The 15,483-nt window shown below is 41.8% G+C and overlaps 1 protein-coding gene across 2 annotated transcripts in view; it reads left to right on the plus strand.

Annotated features, from left to right (window-relative positions):
- Positions 1 to 15,483, plus strand: part of LOC144826290 (tetratricopeptide repeat protein 24-like) — a 520,525-nt gene that overhangs the window by 115,610 nt on the left and 389,432 nt on the right. For both annotated transcript variants that reach the window (XM_078684636.1, XM_078684637.1), the window contains exon 5: positions 7,207 to 7,328. In XM_078684636.1, the coding sequence (XP_078540762.1) occupies positions 7,207 to 7,328 (122 nt within the window). The remainder of the gene's footprint in view (positions 1 to 7,206; positions 7,329 to 15,483) is intronic.

Below are 15,483 nucleotides of genomic sequence, written 5' to 3' on the forward strand. Positions count from 1 at the left end.
GCCACGCAGGATCCTCCAATGTTGGTGAACGGCAGGGAAGCAGCTGCTGAAGGTTGCTAAGGAAATGTGGCTACGTCCGCGCTTGTCGGTCACAATGGGGACCGCCTGCAGCCACCCCCGTACATCTCCTTCTCTCCGTCTCCTCCTCCCCAAGGGGAACAACATGGCACTCCCAGCATTGTCATATGAGGGAGCACAGCCACAAAGGTAAGCAGAAGGGCAGCACAGCTTCTCTGGTGCAACAGCACTCGACCCGCGCTGATGGATGACACAGGGGTGAAGGGGTCTACAGAAGCACTCACCGGGCACTTTTCAGTAGGAACCAAAATCAATCCCCTGGGAAATGCTCTCCACACATTTGTTTGTTTTATCATTGCCTCAACTTAGGGACGAAAACAAAAAGCACTCCACATGCACTTCTACTTTAGAAACAGAGGTGAAGAACTGTCCAGTCCTTCTCCTGCTCTAGACAAGAGTAGCAACTGCAGGCCGATCCACTCCACACACAGCAGGGACAGCGCTCCTCATACAGCTCTCCCAGATCTCCTTCCAGGCATGTTAATTTTAGATCCAGCAAAGATCTGGTAGTCAAGTATTTTTTCTCCCTGAAAATTCCAACAGGAGACAAACACACACAAGTCCTTGGAGATCTTCCCAAGCAGGATAACACAGCAGAGCAAAAAAGAGTCAGTCATTTTTCTCTGCCATAGATAGAAGCAGCCACTGCTGGCCAACCCACCCCTTACACAAAAAAGCCAGCGCCCTTCACACAGTTCTTCTTCTTTAGATCCATTACTTATCCCCAATTTTCTCTTTGTTCTCTTTGTGGCAAGGGTCACTGAGCTCAGTCCAAACCAGTTCTGACCTCCATGGTCCAGTTTGACCGCAGGAGGTGGAACCGGCATTGTGCAAAGGAGACACAGCCTATTCAGGTCCTAATGAAAACTCCTCCCACCACTCTCAATGCAGACAAGTTCTATTCAGCCTGGCTATGAGTCACCCAGGCCCATAAAACATGAAACTCATGGAAAACAATAGAGCCAGCTCTGAATACTTTAGAGGCCATATACGTATGCACTATTTACTCTGTCTTGCTTGGAATTCAGCTATTGTTGGCGACTCTGTTCAAATAAAAATCAAACATTTATCTTTGCTGCATGAACAATATTTTTCACTCTGAGCTGAAGGTTTTTCTGACATGTTTTTTACAATAATTGTAGCACTTGAAGTGAACTGAATGGCAAACATTTCTTTTGTGAATCAAATAATTCTGTGTAGTGTGTTTTGCAAATTCAATGAGCTATCCCAAGATTTTGTCAACTGGCCTTGAATGCATTTCTTTGATTAATAATTGTTTTGTTTATGGCATTGGAATCCACATCACCACGGTCTGCATCCATCCCAATCCAGCCTTGAAAGGGTTAACAGGCAATAATAAACTTCCTGTTTTTGTTCGTGCTCATTTCTGCAGGAATTGTGCTATCACTGAACAAAGACAGGGCATTCTATTTCCCAAGGACACGACAGTGCCACATGTCTGCTGCCCCCACCACCTCCCGGCACACAACTTTACAATGTACATGTTGCTTTTATGTAAAAATGTAAACATATTTTAAAAATTGTAAATGTAAGCTACAAATAATTCAGGCCTGGCTTTGCCTGTCTGCCAGTGATGTGCCCTTGTATTATATGCCAAGGAGGAGGGAGTAGGAAAGCTAAAGAAAACACACAGGAACCCTTTCCCCTTGTTTGATGTATTCCTAGGCGCTTCCTTTCTGAAAGACTGCGTGTAGGTGTTAAATGTGATAATTAGCGGGGTAAAGCCCTCCAGAGAAGCGAGAAGCACGAATATAGTTGCAAGCCGCTTCCCACTTTTATCAGAGCGCCAGCACCAACATTTCACTTCAATTTCAGAACAACCATTTTCTCATTAAAAAACTGCCTTCCTAAGTACTATCCAAGCTAATTTTCCCTTCGATTTAAAATGTTGTCACATTTGAGTGATTTTTTGTGCTCTCTGGAGCATTAGTATGTGGTACAGGTGCATTTGAAGCTACGGAAGGTAAAGCAACTTTTAAATGTTCTTGTTACATTTCTTTGTGTGGTAATACCTAGCAGACATGCTATTTTCACGCAGTGGTCACACACTCTGAAGGCCCTCCACAGCTTAGCTCCAGACCTCGATAGACCTGCTTTATATGACCCGGTGCTACGCCACACCGTTGGTATGGTGACCCTGGCACCAGTACTTACATGTTGTGGTCTTCTGGCAAATATGTATGCAAAGGTATGGTGCCGATTGCCAGTACAGGCCTCATTTGCGTTTTTACAACTTTAACTTAATAGACTCACCGGCAATTTCTAGTCTCAAGATTGTTCAAGTCAGAATAAGGTAACGAGTGTCAAAACTGACCTTCGCTTTCAGATCAATGACAGTGGAAAGGCGGGATTTTACCTCTAGAGTCTGCTTGTCATTCTCCAGAATCCCGTCACAGGTCGACTAGACCTTTTTACCTGCCATAGAGTGAATTAGGCAATTTGTCATGAGAGAATAAACAATTTAGAAATCCCACTTGCGTCCCCCAAGAACCACTGACCAAACTAAGTTTGAAAAGTTTATTACATAACCAAAAATAACTGCAGGTACAAACACCTCAGCAAGAGGTTCAAAAGGTAAACAGGCACTAATACAAACATAATCCTACGGAAAAGTCTCAGGCGACTGATGAACAACACCAGGATCAATTCCAGGACCATCAGACTAAACAAAATAGCTATAACCTGGGTTCTGGTACTCATCGGAATAAAGGACATAAATCCAGGTTAATCTGTCCCTACACTACTCTAAGTGACATCCCTACTCAACAATAGCCCAACCTAATCAAAGGTGTCAGCAGTGGTGACTTCAAAGAAGTTCACTCGCTTCTCTCCAAGACTAGAGAATCCTCAGTCATAGCTAAGCTATTTACCAAGACCAACCACTCTCTCTGACTCCTCAGCCCATCTGCTCTGCCTCCACCCTCGGGGTGCTGTCCCTAATACGAAACCCCAAAATGTGAATGACACGCCTTCAGGTACGCCCTCTCCAAGGTGTCGATTACATGAAGTTTTCCCTTTTGGCCTTCTTCCATCCTTGTCCGTTAAACGTCCTTGGGTCTCAGACTCTCTGTCGCTTCCAGTTGTATCTTCAAATTCCTGGTCTATTCCTCCATGTCTGGGTCTAGCATTTCTAACTCTCATACACAATGGGGCCTTCTACTCTACAATCTACTGGGTGATGCACCTGCAAATAGGCTCACATTCTAATAATGTTGCAACATTTTCTAAAGCCTCTTTCATAAGCATTTCTACCGTTTATATTTTTAAGCAAAACATTTTCATACAGGCCTGCGCCATTTCCATGAACTAGGCCTCTGCTAGAGTTTTAGGCCTCACGTTTACATGAACAATTTTCTGTGTTCTCTAGGCCTTCAACCTTAACGACAAATGCATTTTCTCTATATTCGACTAATTATTGAATACATAAAGCATGATCACATTTCAATTAATCAATCTGAAGACACATTAGCAAATCAATTAAACACTCTTCTTAATAGTAAAAGATTTCATTTCAAAGCAGCTCTATATTGCAGCAAATATGAATTTGCAGCTTGTAACGTTGGTTCTGCACATTCTCTGATACCAATTTACTTGAGTACTTGTCATACATTGCATCTAAACATGATTAAAAGTCCTCTATATATACGGGTGCTAACTACTTGTACATATGCTGCACCCCTACAAATTTCCCTGTAAATGGCGCTCTCTCAACAGAAAACTGCTGCATTAAATCTGCGACACAAGAAGTGCTTAATTTGAGCCGGTGGTTCCCGGTGGGCGTCATCAGCACTTATTTTGGGCGACCAGGACCTATTTTTCCATATCAGATATTTAGCAAGTACAAAATCGTCACAAAGGAAGAAAGCAGGCACCAGCAAAGTCGAAAAAGAGGCAGGAAGCATCTGATGATGAATTAAAGTCTATCAGCCTCAGTATTTGGTGTGCCAACGTTTAATTGCACCAGTCGCCAACCTCTGAGCATGGTTTCGGACACTAGCATTTGTTCTTTCACAAATTAAGCACTGGACACATTCCTTCTTTTGGTCTTCCCAGGTCTGCCAACTTGAACAAAAATTACACCATGTGAGGAGGGGTGGGTGCCTTGGAGGGAGCGTGCCTCATGCCGAGAAGTACCTAAGAGTCACTTATACCCCCATCCACCCCCCCCTCAGCCCCCCCCCCAAAAAAAAATAACTTTCAGAGGCTGGTGCCATTGTCCAGGGTGTTTTTACACCCCTTAGTGGACATCGCAGGTCAAAGCCTTGAAAAACAAGCTGGAAATCCACTATTTACAGTAGTTTTAAGCCCGTTCTCCCTGCCACTGTGTGATATCGGCTCCTCAGCAAGTGACCGTGTGATGGGAGCCGATATCGTGCCCCACACAGAGGTATTGTGTGAGTTGGCAGGTCTCCCATTTCCAAAAGCCTTGTCTACGAACGTGGTGAATTACCTCAGCTATTCTGGGCGAATAGACATTCTTTGCACTGCTTCATTTCTGCCACAATTATAGCCCCTGGTTCAATTCACTATGAGCCCAATGGTGAGTTCGTGGTGTTAGTGAAAAGTCTCCAGTTTCTGGAGGAAGATGATAGACTGTGAATCACATAGCGATTTATCGGGTACCACCATGTTTATACATACAAAATTACATCATGTATGTCCTGCAGAGTCCTCTGCAGTAGTAAAACATATCTAATAGTTAGGATTCAGCCAATCATGACTTGGGAGTTGTCAGCATTCAAAAACTCCAATCTCTACCTTTCTTGCCTGGAAATTGAGCAACTTGCCTTCCAGCGTGGGAAGGGGAACAGCCCACCTCCATCTAAACTTAGGGTGTTGGGGGAACAACAAAAAAAAGAAAATGAAAGAAATATACATTTGCGCAATGGGCGGCAATTCCACAGTTCGCAATTGTAATTTTTTTACAATAACACATTAAGAAAATGGGATCACAGAGAATATATTGCATGAAATTCCCAGTAGTACGCCTAGAAACCTGCACCTGGATCAGCTTTTCAAGCATATTACTTTCAAAGTATGTGCATTCCTAAAAGTAGTAAATCTTCACCTGTTCAAAGAAGTGCTGCTACAGACGCAGACCTACAAAGTTTGTTTTTGGCCCTAAATGTGGAGTAGAATCTAGCTACTGAATTTCTTCCCCAATATTATCTCAGCTGATGGAGACAATTCTGCCCTTCATTTTACTTTGTATTTAGTGTGTCCTCCAGAAATTGTAGAATATTCAGTTCCAGCTGAAGGCGAAATCAGGTGATTGCAGGCCCATCTTTCTCGGAACAATTTGGGGATATGTCTGTATGTCCTGTTTGCTACTTTGATTGGAGTCTGATCTGCAAAACGCCATCTATAGGAAAAGCTAGCACAAAACACCTGTTTGCAAATGCATGAATATTTACAACCCGTTGTGGGACCATAGCTCCGGTGGTATATTTGTGGTAGGGTTAGTTATGAAAATTCACGACTATGCAACATTGGAAGCTAGTCTGGGGCAGTTACAGTACAATTTTACATTGCACTGCCCTCCCTCCCCCCCCCGAGTTATTCATTGCATAGTTTGTAGCAGACTGTCTCGAATGTATCTCGAACATCCCACCATCATAGCCGAAACATGAAAAACCACAGGAGTCAGGTTTGGATTGGAAACTAAATTCTGCTGCACTTCACAAATCATTTGGCACAAAAAATGTCAGCTGTAATTCAACTTTCTCATGGTTTATTGAAGTCGGACCTTTTCTGAGAAACATTGGACATCTTCTTGCTCAATGGATCTGAAAATTGAATGTCTTAATTGTGCAGCTCTAAAGCCGCTAAAATGGTTTCGCTTTTGTGTTTATTAAGGGTTATATTTTTAACCAGTACTGTACAACAGTTTTGGAAATTGTTACAGAATAAATAAGATGTATATGTATGCATTCAATTTGTTTCTCTATCACCTCCTTAGAACCAGAGTCGTGCAGCAAAGCAAGCGCAAGATAGCTCAATCAATCAATCAGGATTTATAAAGCGCGACCAATCACCTGATAGGGTATCCAGTCGCTTGCATGTCCTGAAGGCTTATAGCTGGCCAAGAGATGAGTGTCAAGCAACCCACACTCCAGGCAGTCAGCGGGTAGTGCATATATGCAGCCTAGGAGCGTTTACAAGTGATTAGAAGTCACTCATTGATAGACAATTGTTAAGCAAATTGAGATCAGATTTTGTCAATTTTTTACTCTAATGTGAGATATATAATATCATATACAGATTCCCTTAGCTTGATGATAGAGACTTAAGCGATGATTCCTGGTTCTTGGAATTCACTACTTTCCGCGTTGTCTCTTTAGATCTTAAAAAAAAAACTATAATTGGTCATTTGGGCCCTTGAGATATCAAAAGGTTAAAAAACAATGGTGCAAAATAACATTGACACCAGGTTTTGAGTGTTTTTCTGGACCTCAATGTGACCTTTGTAGAAAATATTGGGGAGTAACGTGTGGTAACAGGTTTTGCATGTGTCTGCCCGTTTTATTTCCATCTGCACACTGGTTTGCAAGGGAAATTACTGTTAACTACAAGCTGTTGGTAGCTGCCTGTACAAAACACACAAACAGGTGCTCGCTGTGCTCTGCCGCCAGAGAGAGCAAGGGCTAAAACTGGTTCAATATTACTTTACCTCAAAGTTGCTTCAAACTGTCCTCCTCCCTAGGTTAGGACAGTTTAGTCGTCGTGCTGACATGGAACTGCTTATATATAGTCCTGAGATTTCTTGGCAGACCCCCCTTTGTGTAAGTGAAGAGCCCAGACGCCGTCTTGCCTGACTTCCTCACTTGTGGGAAGAACATATTTGTAAACACTATTTTTCAGGTGGCGGATGCTGTCCTACCTGCTTCCAGAATTAACCTTTCATAGAAACTCTTCAATAGAGACCACATGTCTACTGTGCCATGTTCACTTGGCAAATAGATCTGTAACAATGAATCCTCCACAAGTGAGAGAATGGATCTACCACCCTGTCCCATCTCCTTCCCTCTGCCTTGGACTCCTAAGTATAGCAAAAGCCTCCTGGGCCTGCGCCCTTAACTGACGCACAGTGTGTTCTGTGTTTTGCAGGTGTGCTCCAGGGGCAGTGGCAGGCCAGTGAAGGCATGGGAGCCTCCCAGTTTTGCCAAGGTAACACAGATGAGGCCATCGCGTCTTACAAACAAGCCCTGGCTCTGTTTGTGAAGTCAAAGGTAAGGCTTGTTTGTACAGCTTATCTGCTCGCCATGGTACACAAACCACAGAGAACAAAGAGGGCCCTTTCACTTACGAAACTATGCAGCACAAGGCTGATCCTGCACTCTCCCCTGCAGGCAGGACCTATTTACAAAGGCATTTTGAAGTATGCACAGTAGTACTATTTTAGATACTCACATGCCCTTGTAAATTAACCCCAAACATCTAAAGTAGGAATATTTAGGGAATTTTCATATGCAGTTAGTACAAATAGAAAGGACTGTGTCCTCTTTGCACTTTTGCTAATAGGGAGTTGGAAATGTTGGGGCTGTTTAACAAAACGTGTGAAAGTGTGTAAGAGAAATCCTGTGTTACTACTTCCATACTCATAATTGCTTTTGTGAATCAGCCCCTAAATATCTGCACGCTCACTTTGCAAACATCCACCATGGCTTGTTTTCTGAAAATAGAACAATAGAACCTGACTCTTAAAATTGTTTGCTCGTGAAGTAGACATAAAGGGTTCTACAGCGCGTACCTGGCCCTGTGGTTAAGATTACAATCTGGTGGTTATTTATGAGAGCCCTGCGTCACTTTTGCACCATGCAAAGTGGTACATGCATGATGCAGGGCTCTCAATCCAATTTATGAAGCCGCCCAAAGCTACCGTGTGTGGCTTTGAGTGGCTTGATAAATCTTGAGTAAGGCAATGGGGCACAAGTCGCTGGGTCACCTCACTCTGCACTCAGCACCAATGCTCCATGAGCATTGTAGTGACTGTTTCCATGCAACACCCATGGATTTCGACACTGCCCCAGAATTACAAAATCATGTAAACCTTGTGAAGCTTCAAATCCGTGCGCCTCCCGAGGTGAGGCATAAAAAGGAGAAATATGTTTTTTTCTCCTAGTTTTTTCCTCTTTCGATGTGTGCTGCATTCTGCATTCTGCAGTACACATGGAAAGAGGAAAACATCTCTTAGGATTCTTTTTTGTGCAAGAAGGTACCACCTTCTGCACAAAAACAATCCTGCTTGCAACGGAGTCACCCTTGCACGATGGCACTAGACTGCCGCAATGGTGCCAGCTCGGGAAGAAGGACAGGAATGCACTGTATTGCATAAATAAGGTGCTGTCCTGCCCTTTCACTTTGGCATAGGGCAGCGCAGCAAGGTGCCTTTCTGCGCTGCCCTATGCCAAAATCCCATAAATGAGGGGCTCTGTGTGCAAATATTTGTTCACAGCTGTAGTGGTGATGCACCCCTTTTCTGTACCATATTACAATAGTGCACACAATGTTCCTATGTTAAGTTCACAGCTTAATTTGTAAAACAGTTAGGCTTGTTTTCTTTCAGCAATTGCACTGATTCCCCGATGCAAAATAACATTTACACTGACTGACAAGTGAATGAGCACTATTTGCATCTAATGAAAATAACCTGGGGCAAAGCAAAGCAAACTTTCTCTTTTATCTAGTGTAAAATGACTCAGTCATTGGTGCAATCAACATCATCTGGCGTCTTATCTTAATTTACATGTTTTTTACTTTATTAGCAAATTTTAACACTGAAAGATATGTGGGATTAAAACCATAAAAAGAGTTGCGCTTCATCATGAAAGTTATTTTTGATTGCCCAGGTCCGTCTGTTTATGAACTGCACGCTGAAGCAGTCAGGCTTCCGGTAAAAATAACAAATTCAAAGAAGTTTTGGGTGCGACAATGCACTTAATGCAGAAGCATTTTGCAAACCATTGCAATGTGGTGCCTGGAGGAGTTGGACGTTCAGTTATATGCTTTATGGAAACATTTGCACACAGGATTTAATGCGCCCCATTGTCCATCCCATCAGAGAATAAGAGAGTACATTTAGGGGCGTAGTCTAATCAATGAGGTGAATGGTATGCGAGTCTATGCTTTCCTAACAAGTAAGGAGGTGTGCCAAACTAAAAACGATGAGGTGGGCTGGGGCCGCTGGACGGTGGTAATACACAGGATTTGGGGGAATTTGTTTTCAGTTATTTGGAAAAGTAAGGGCAGTCATCACAGGACCTCGGTGAGTTAATCTAGGGAATGTTGTCCACTCTACTCCAGTTACTCATTACAGCAATGCAGGGGATTAGCTCAGGATTTGAGACTAACATAACCCTATACTTAACAACAGCAGACCAGGCTATGGTGGACAGCGAGAACAGGTCTTTTAGCAGCCCAGCAGCAGACCACTCTTGGCATAAGCGAGGGATCATGGACAACATAAAAGGTGAAGTGGTAGAAAATGCTGCAGAATACCTAAGCGCGTGTAGTGCCAATAAGGCACCTTAAACCTCAAGAGAGGAAAGTGTTAAAGTACCTGGACCATAAAACCCGTGTGCGGCAGGGAACCAGTGACCTCGCTTTCCTTTTCCCTTGTAATAGAAAATACATAAATGGTATCACTAGTTTGAAGATATGAAGATTATGCGCACAAATTATTGTGCCTAAGGATAAGGCAATCAGGTTCATTGCACCAGGGTGTACCATTGTTCATTGCTCAGCTTCAAATGGTTGTTACGTATTGAGCTATCTTTCCTACCTTTGTGGTGTTGATGCCTTTCTAAGTGTTTGTGGATATGGTAGATATAATCTAATTTTTTCGCAATGACTATGTAGATTAGAATAGAGCATGTATCACCGAGGGAGCCAACACATAGATAGCCACTGTCAGTGATTCTATCCCCCGTATCAGGCAGCCCTCCGTGTTTTTATAGCACTCTCGCCCACTCGCCCACTAGAGTTACCTGTGGCATGCTCCATCATAGCGTCTACGGGACACATGTTCCAGCTAATACACCTTACCTATCAGGGTCATTTGACTTTCATCAGGACCAATTAAGAATCCTTCATTAATTACAATTGTCTCAAATCAACCATTTGTGGATCTTCATGTAAATCTGTCACACATTCATTCCAGCATGCCATTCATACTGACCCACTGATTTTCATTCTTTTGTAGGATATCTGTTGGTTAATAGAGACATAGTTAGCATAAAAGCAGCTGTAAGTACCTGTTGTCTGTTACATGGTGAGCACTGCACACCTTAAAACTAATCAGTGTTCTAAAATGATGCACCTCTGTTTGAAATCGAACCTTAGAGGACGGTAGAGTGCAGGAATAAAAGTAGCACTGCAAGCGAGTGAGTTCCTAGTTGGGGTTATCAGACATCAAACAACATGCACCATATATTTTAAATGTCTGGAAAAATAGTGTTACTCATATAACATTTTTCATTGCTGCATCGGGATTAAGGAGTCAGACAGACCATATTGTCACATACTAGTATGGAGAAAGTCCAATAGAAAGGATGAAAATGTAATGCCACCTGGTTACATTTGTTTTGAATAAATAGATGTAGCCTTGTGTGCCACTTTCTTCTTCAAAGTCGACTTTGGGTAGTGTTCCACTACAGTTCTTCCTTTCCCCGGATATTTAATGTCTGTGGTTATCTGCATGAGTGTAGTGCTTAATTATAATTATTAAATTAGTTCTAGGATAAACTATGTGCTTGTTATCATCTCTCATCCCTCGTGAATCACTACAAATAAAGGAGTGTGCTATTCTAAGAACGTATAGTATGTGGTAATAATTTCCTTGGAAATCTAGGTGTTATTCCTCTTTACTTCATGTGTTTCTTTTAAAGCATGCATATCAAATAAGTAATCAGTTATTTAATTTGATTAACAGTCAGAGTGTTGTGTTATGCAAGAGATATGCAATTCCTGCCAGTTTGGACATGGATTATCTCTGTAGGGATTCCCATGAAATTTCACCAATCAACCCTTTCTTCGAGTTGACAGTCGATATATCCATTGTTGCTCTTTCTCAAAGATTACCTTTCTGGATTTTACTGGCTGATGACGGTTGATAGCCAGAAACCGGTCTTAGGATGCTTGTTTCCGGTCCAGGGAAGACATGGCTTGGCAGTTCGGGCTGGACTGTTCCCATGAGGCACAGGGTCAAGACTGATTTGCATATGGCCATGTCTGAACTGGGGTGGTGTGGTGAGCAAAATAACGATGGATTAAACCCAGATCTGGGACTGGGGGTGAATGTTTTGCCATTGTGCAACATTCCGTCCATCAATTGTTATTTTTGCAACATATATAAGAAAGCATGAACAGGTAAATGACCTGTGTCGAGTTACAACATGTATGACTTTTTAAGGTCCATATGTTCTTCAAACAAAGGTCTATCATGTTAGCATGAGTTGTTAGGCTACACATACTGCAATGGCTGCAGAGGTAATGGGTTACTATTTTTGGGAGGTTCCACGTTGTAAGTGTTTTATTAGTTGTAGGCTATCATTGTCTTTTTCTCATGTGTACCGCCACCTCCGGGTCAAACTCTGGAAGTCAGACCTTCAAAGCTTTTCAGCTGAATGAACCTGGACAGCAGGCGGTATCATAGTTTAGGGTCGAGGGTTGTCTGGCCACGTTGAGTCGGTCCACTTATGGAACTTTTTTACAAAGTTGCTCCAAAGTTCTTCACATATCTGGAACTTCTTCCTAAAGTTCCTTTAAGGGTCACAAAGTGTCCAAAAAAATGTACTCCAAGGGTCTCGAAGCTCCAAAATGGTCCTTGAAAGATTGGAACTACAGTTCCCACAATCCACTTTGACAAAACCCTTACAAATCCACTGGTATTATTCCAGGCTTGAGATTCTTGGTGGGGATGGTCCAGGTGAGCTCTGTTAACCTTTAGCTTGCAGGGAGTCACTCCTTAGTCCTTTTAAAGCAAGTGTGATCCAAAGGACTGTAGTTCCAGATTGTGCAGCCGAAACAGTCAGTCAGAGTGGAGGGCCTGGTTGGTGCAAATCAAACTTGACGTCCTTGTCTTGACAGAAACGTGGCTTAGGGCTTCCTCTGCACCTAGCCTAGACTTACTACTCCCTTCTAGCCACGACATAAACAGATATGTGGACCGAGTAGACCAGGTGGAGGCATTGCCTGCATTCACCGCAACAGCCTTTCAGTCAAACACTCTCTTTCCCCTGTTCTATTCTCATGTGAATATGTATGCAGCGACATTGCATGCAACAACAGTCCACCCGACAAATAACACACATTCTACCACCCGCCTGGAGATAACCCATCTTTCATAAAAGGAATTATGCAAAAGATCGCAACAAGCTCTGGCCATCACTGCACCCAAATCTACCTTAGAGACTACAACCCCCACTGGAATGATTTGAATGACCCTATGTTGGAATTGGCCCTTTTGGCAGGGTATCTCCAAACATTTTGTCTTTTACCTCCTAATTTTCTTACCCTGTTTTTGTTGGCTATAGGATTCTGGACACTTTACCACTGCTGATCAGTGCTGAAGTGCATATGCCCTCTGTATAAATTGTGATATAATTGGTTATTCATTATTTGCATATTTGATTTACTGGGAAGTCCCTAGTAAAGTGCAATAAGTATGCCAGGGGCTGTAAATCAAATGCTACTGGTGGTCTTGCAGCACTGGATGTGCCACCCACATGAGTAGTCCTGTAAATGTGTCTCAGACCTACCACTGTAGTGTTTGTACGTGCAGTTGTAAACTACTATGTTGCTCTGGCAAGTGCACCCACTTGCCTGGCCCTAACCTTCCCTTTTCTTACATGTAAGGCATCCGTGTGGTAGGCCCAAGGTACACCATGGGCAGGGTACAACGTATATGAGAGTTAGGGCATGAACTGATGTGTGTGACATGTCCTGATAGTGAAATACTGTGTGTTTTGTTTTTCACTATTAAAAGGCTATTTATCCCATTGGCTAATATGGAAGTTGCTTTGTAACATCTTACAAGTATTGGTGTACATTCAACAAGGACCCCCTGAGGTTATGGATACAATGGTTCCTAGGTCAGGGAAAGCAGAATTTATGACAAAAAACAACCTAGGCAACTAATATTTGGCAATGTAGTATACATAAGGACAATTGGCTACACATTATTATAAAAGTCCATGGTTTTATTTATACATTTTTTTAAAAACATATAAGAAAACAGAAAAGGACAATAAACACAGTTGGAATCATACAATATCAATAAAATTCATACATTTATAACATTTTATGTAAAAAAAGTTTAGAAAACTTAAAACAATTATTATAAGTGGCGGAATGGGTCTCTACGCGCGTTTCGGCGAACCAGCGCCTTCTTCTGGAGTAAGCCACATAAACTAAAATAAAAAGTGAAAATACACCGAAAGTTGATAGATAATTGGTTTAATGCCAGGGTATTTTCTAAGTTGATGAAGGATTGTAAAACCTGATTTGATGCAGCTTTTCAATGTAATTCCCGCCAACCGGAGACTCGTCATAAATTAATCAATTTTGATAATTTGGTATCGTCTTCTTCTGTGTAACTGATTTATCTTAAGATTTAAGAGAGACGTTCCAAGATTTGTAAACAGCGAATATGAGGCGGCTTATTTAAAAGATCTCCCTGCCCGAATTTTTTCGGCAGAGCTCTTTCTATTGATGGTATAAAAGATCTCCCTGCCTGAAGATGTTCGGCAGGGCTCAAAAATGTCCGGCGGCGGGACGTCGGGAGCGGTGCGACTTGATCGTGGGTTCAGTGAGAGCCAATTGTCCTTATGTATACTACATTGCCAAATATTAGTTGCCTAGGTTGTTTTTTGTCATAAACATCTTACAAGTATAACTTTCCATAGGGACAAGATTGGGAAATGGTGTTTAGGCTCTCGGAACTCAGAATTTATCAACGCACTTTTTGGTGAAGGTGATTTTTAAATTCTGTGTTTGAAAATACCACTTTTAAAAGGGAAAACAGCTGGAAAAGGTGGTTACTTTTGATTCAAAACATTTTACTGAAGACCCAGTTAGTCAATACACTGGACCTATGTGTTAATTTCACCATTCATTAAACATTGTTAATACATTTAACAAGTCTACAGAAGGCATACCACACTTCTATAACACAAGCCACTTTAATAAATCAAATAAGTTAGTGATAATAGTGCAACCTCGATCACATGACATGTAAATAATCCTACAAATTTTCAACAGGAATAAAAAAAAAAAGGGAAATTTGAAGACAAACAAAACGTATTCAAACCAGTCCATAATTTCACAACCGGAGGCTCATAGCATGGCAATTGAAAAACTCTGACCCTATTGGAACTTGCAATCGGCTCCAAGCAATCTATTATAGATATATAACAATTGTACAATTTGATTCTACAGTCCATATAGATGTAGAATTAGTGGAATCTCCGATAAATCTAGCAAACGCGGTTCGAGCTGCAGGTCACTCAGAGTTCTCTTTGAAAAAGTTAAATACATGGTTTTTAATTTACCGCTGTGCTTGATATTCGTTGAAATTGGGGATGTTGATAGTACATTTATATCTTATATCTTCAATGGGGAACTGATCCTAAATCGAATACTGTTCCGAAGTGATGGCTGAGTTTTCTTTAATTGGCGAATCACCACATTAATTTCTCTGTCCCCTGATATGGTCTCTAAATTAACAAGTTGTGGCCGGTGATCTCTTGTATCAAGGAACTTCAGCTTCCCACGTCTCAATATTTACAACACGATTTCCCTCTATACCGCATATGGTTTGTGGTGTAGAGAGTACGAGTGGCAACGCGTGCATGAGTAGATTGTATTTTCAATTAATCCAAATTCAAAGTAAGCAGCAACGCTGAGGAAAATCGTGTTGTGAATATCGATTTGGGATCGGTTCCCCATCCATAGGAGATAGCTTGGAACCTGATTGCCAGTATCGATGAGGTCAGGTATTTTCAATTGCCATGATATGGCACTCTGGTTTTGAAATTATGAACTGTTTTGAAGAAGTTATGTGTGTCTTCAAATGTACCCAAAAATGTTTTGTTCATGTTGAAAAGTAGTTGAATTATTTACATGTCACATAATCAAGGTTGCACTATTATCCCTGACTTATTTGATTTATTAGATTAATGTGGTTTGTTTTGAAGAAGTGTGGTGTACCTTTTTGAAGACTTGTTAAATATATTAACCATTTTTAATGAATGGTGATATGAACACATAGGTCCAGTCTATTGACTGATTGGGTCTTCAGTAAAGTATCTTGAATCGAAACCAACCACCTTTTCCTGTTTTTAATTTCAATAGAGGCCCAAGGTGGTTGGCGTTAAGGGCCCAACC

The sequence above is a fragment of the Lissotriton helveticus genome, chromosome 3_2 (genome assembly GCF_964261635.1).
Source record: "Lissotriton helveticus chromosome 3_2, aLisHel1.1, whole genome shotgun sequence".
NCBI lineage: Eukaryota > Metazoa > Chordata > Amphibia > Caudata > Salamandridae > Lissotriton > Lissotriton helveticus.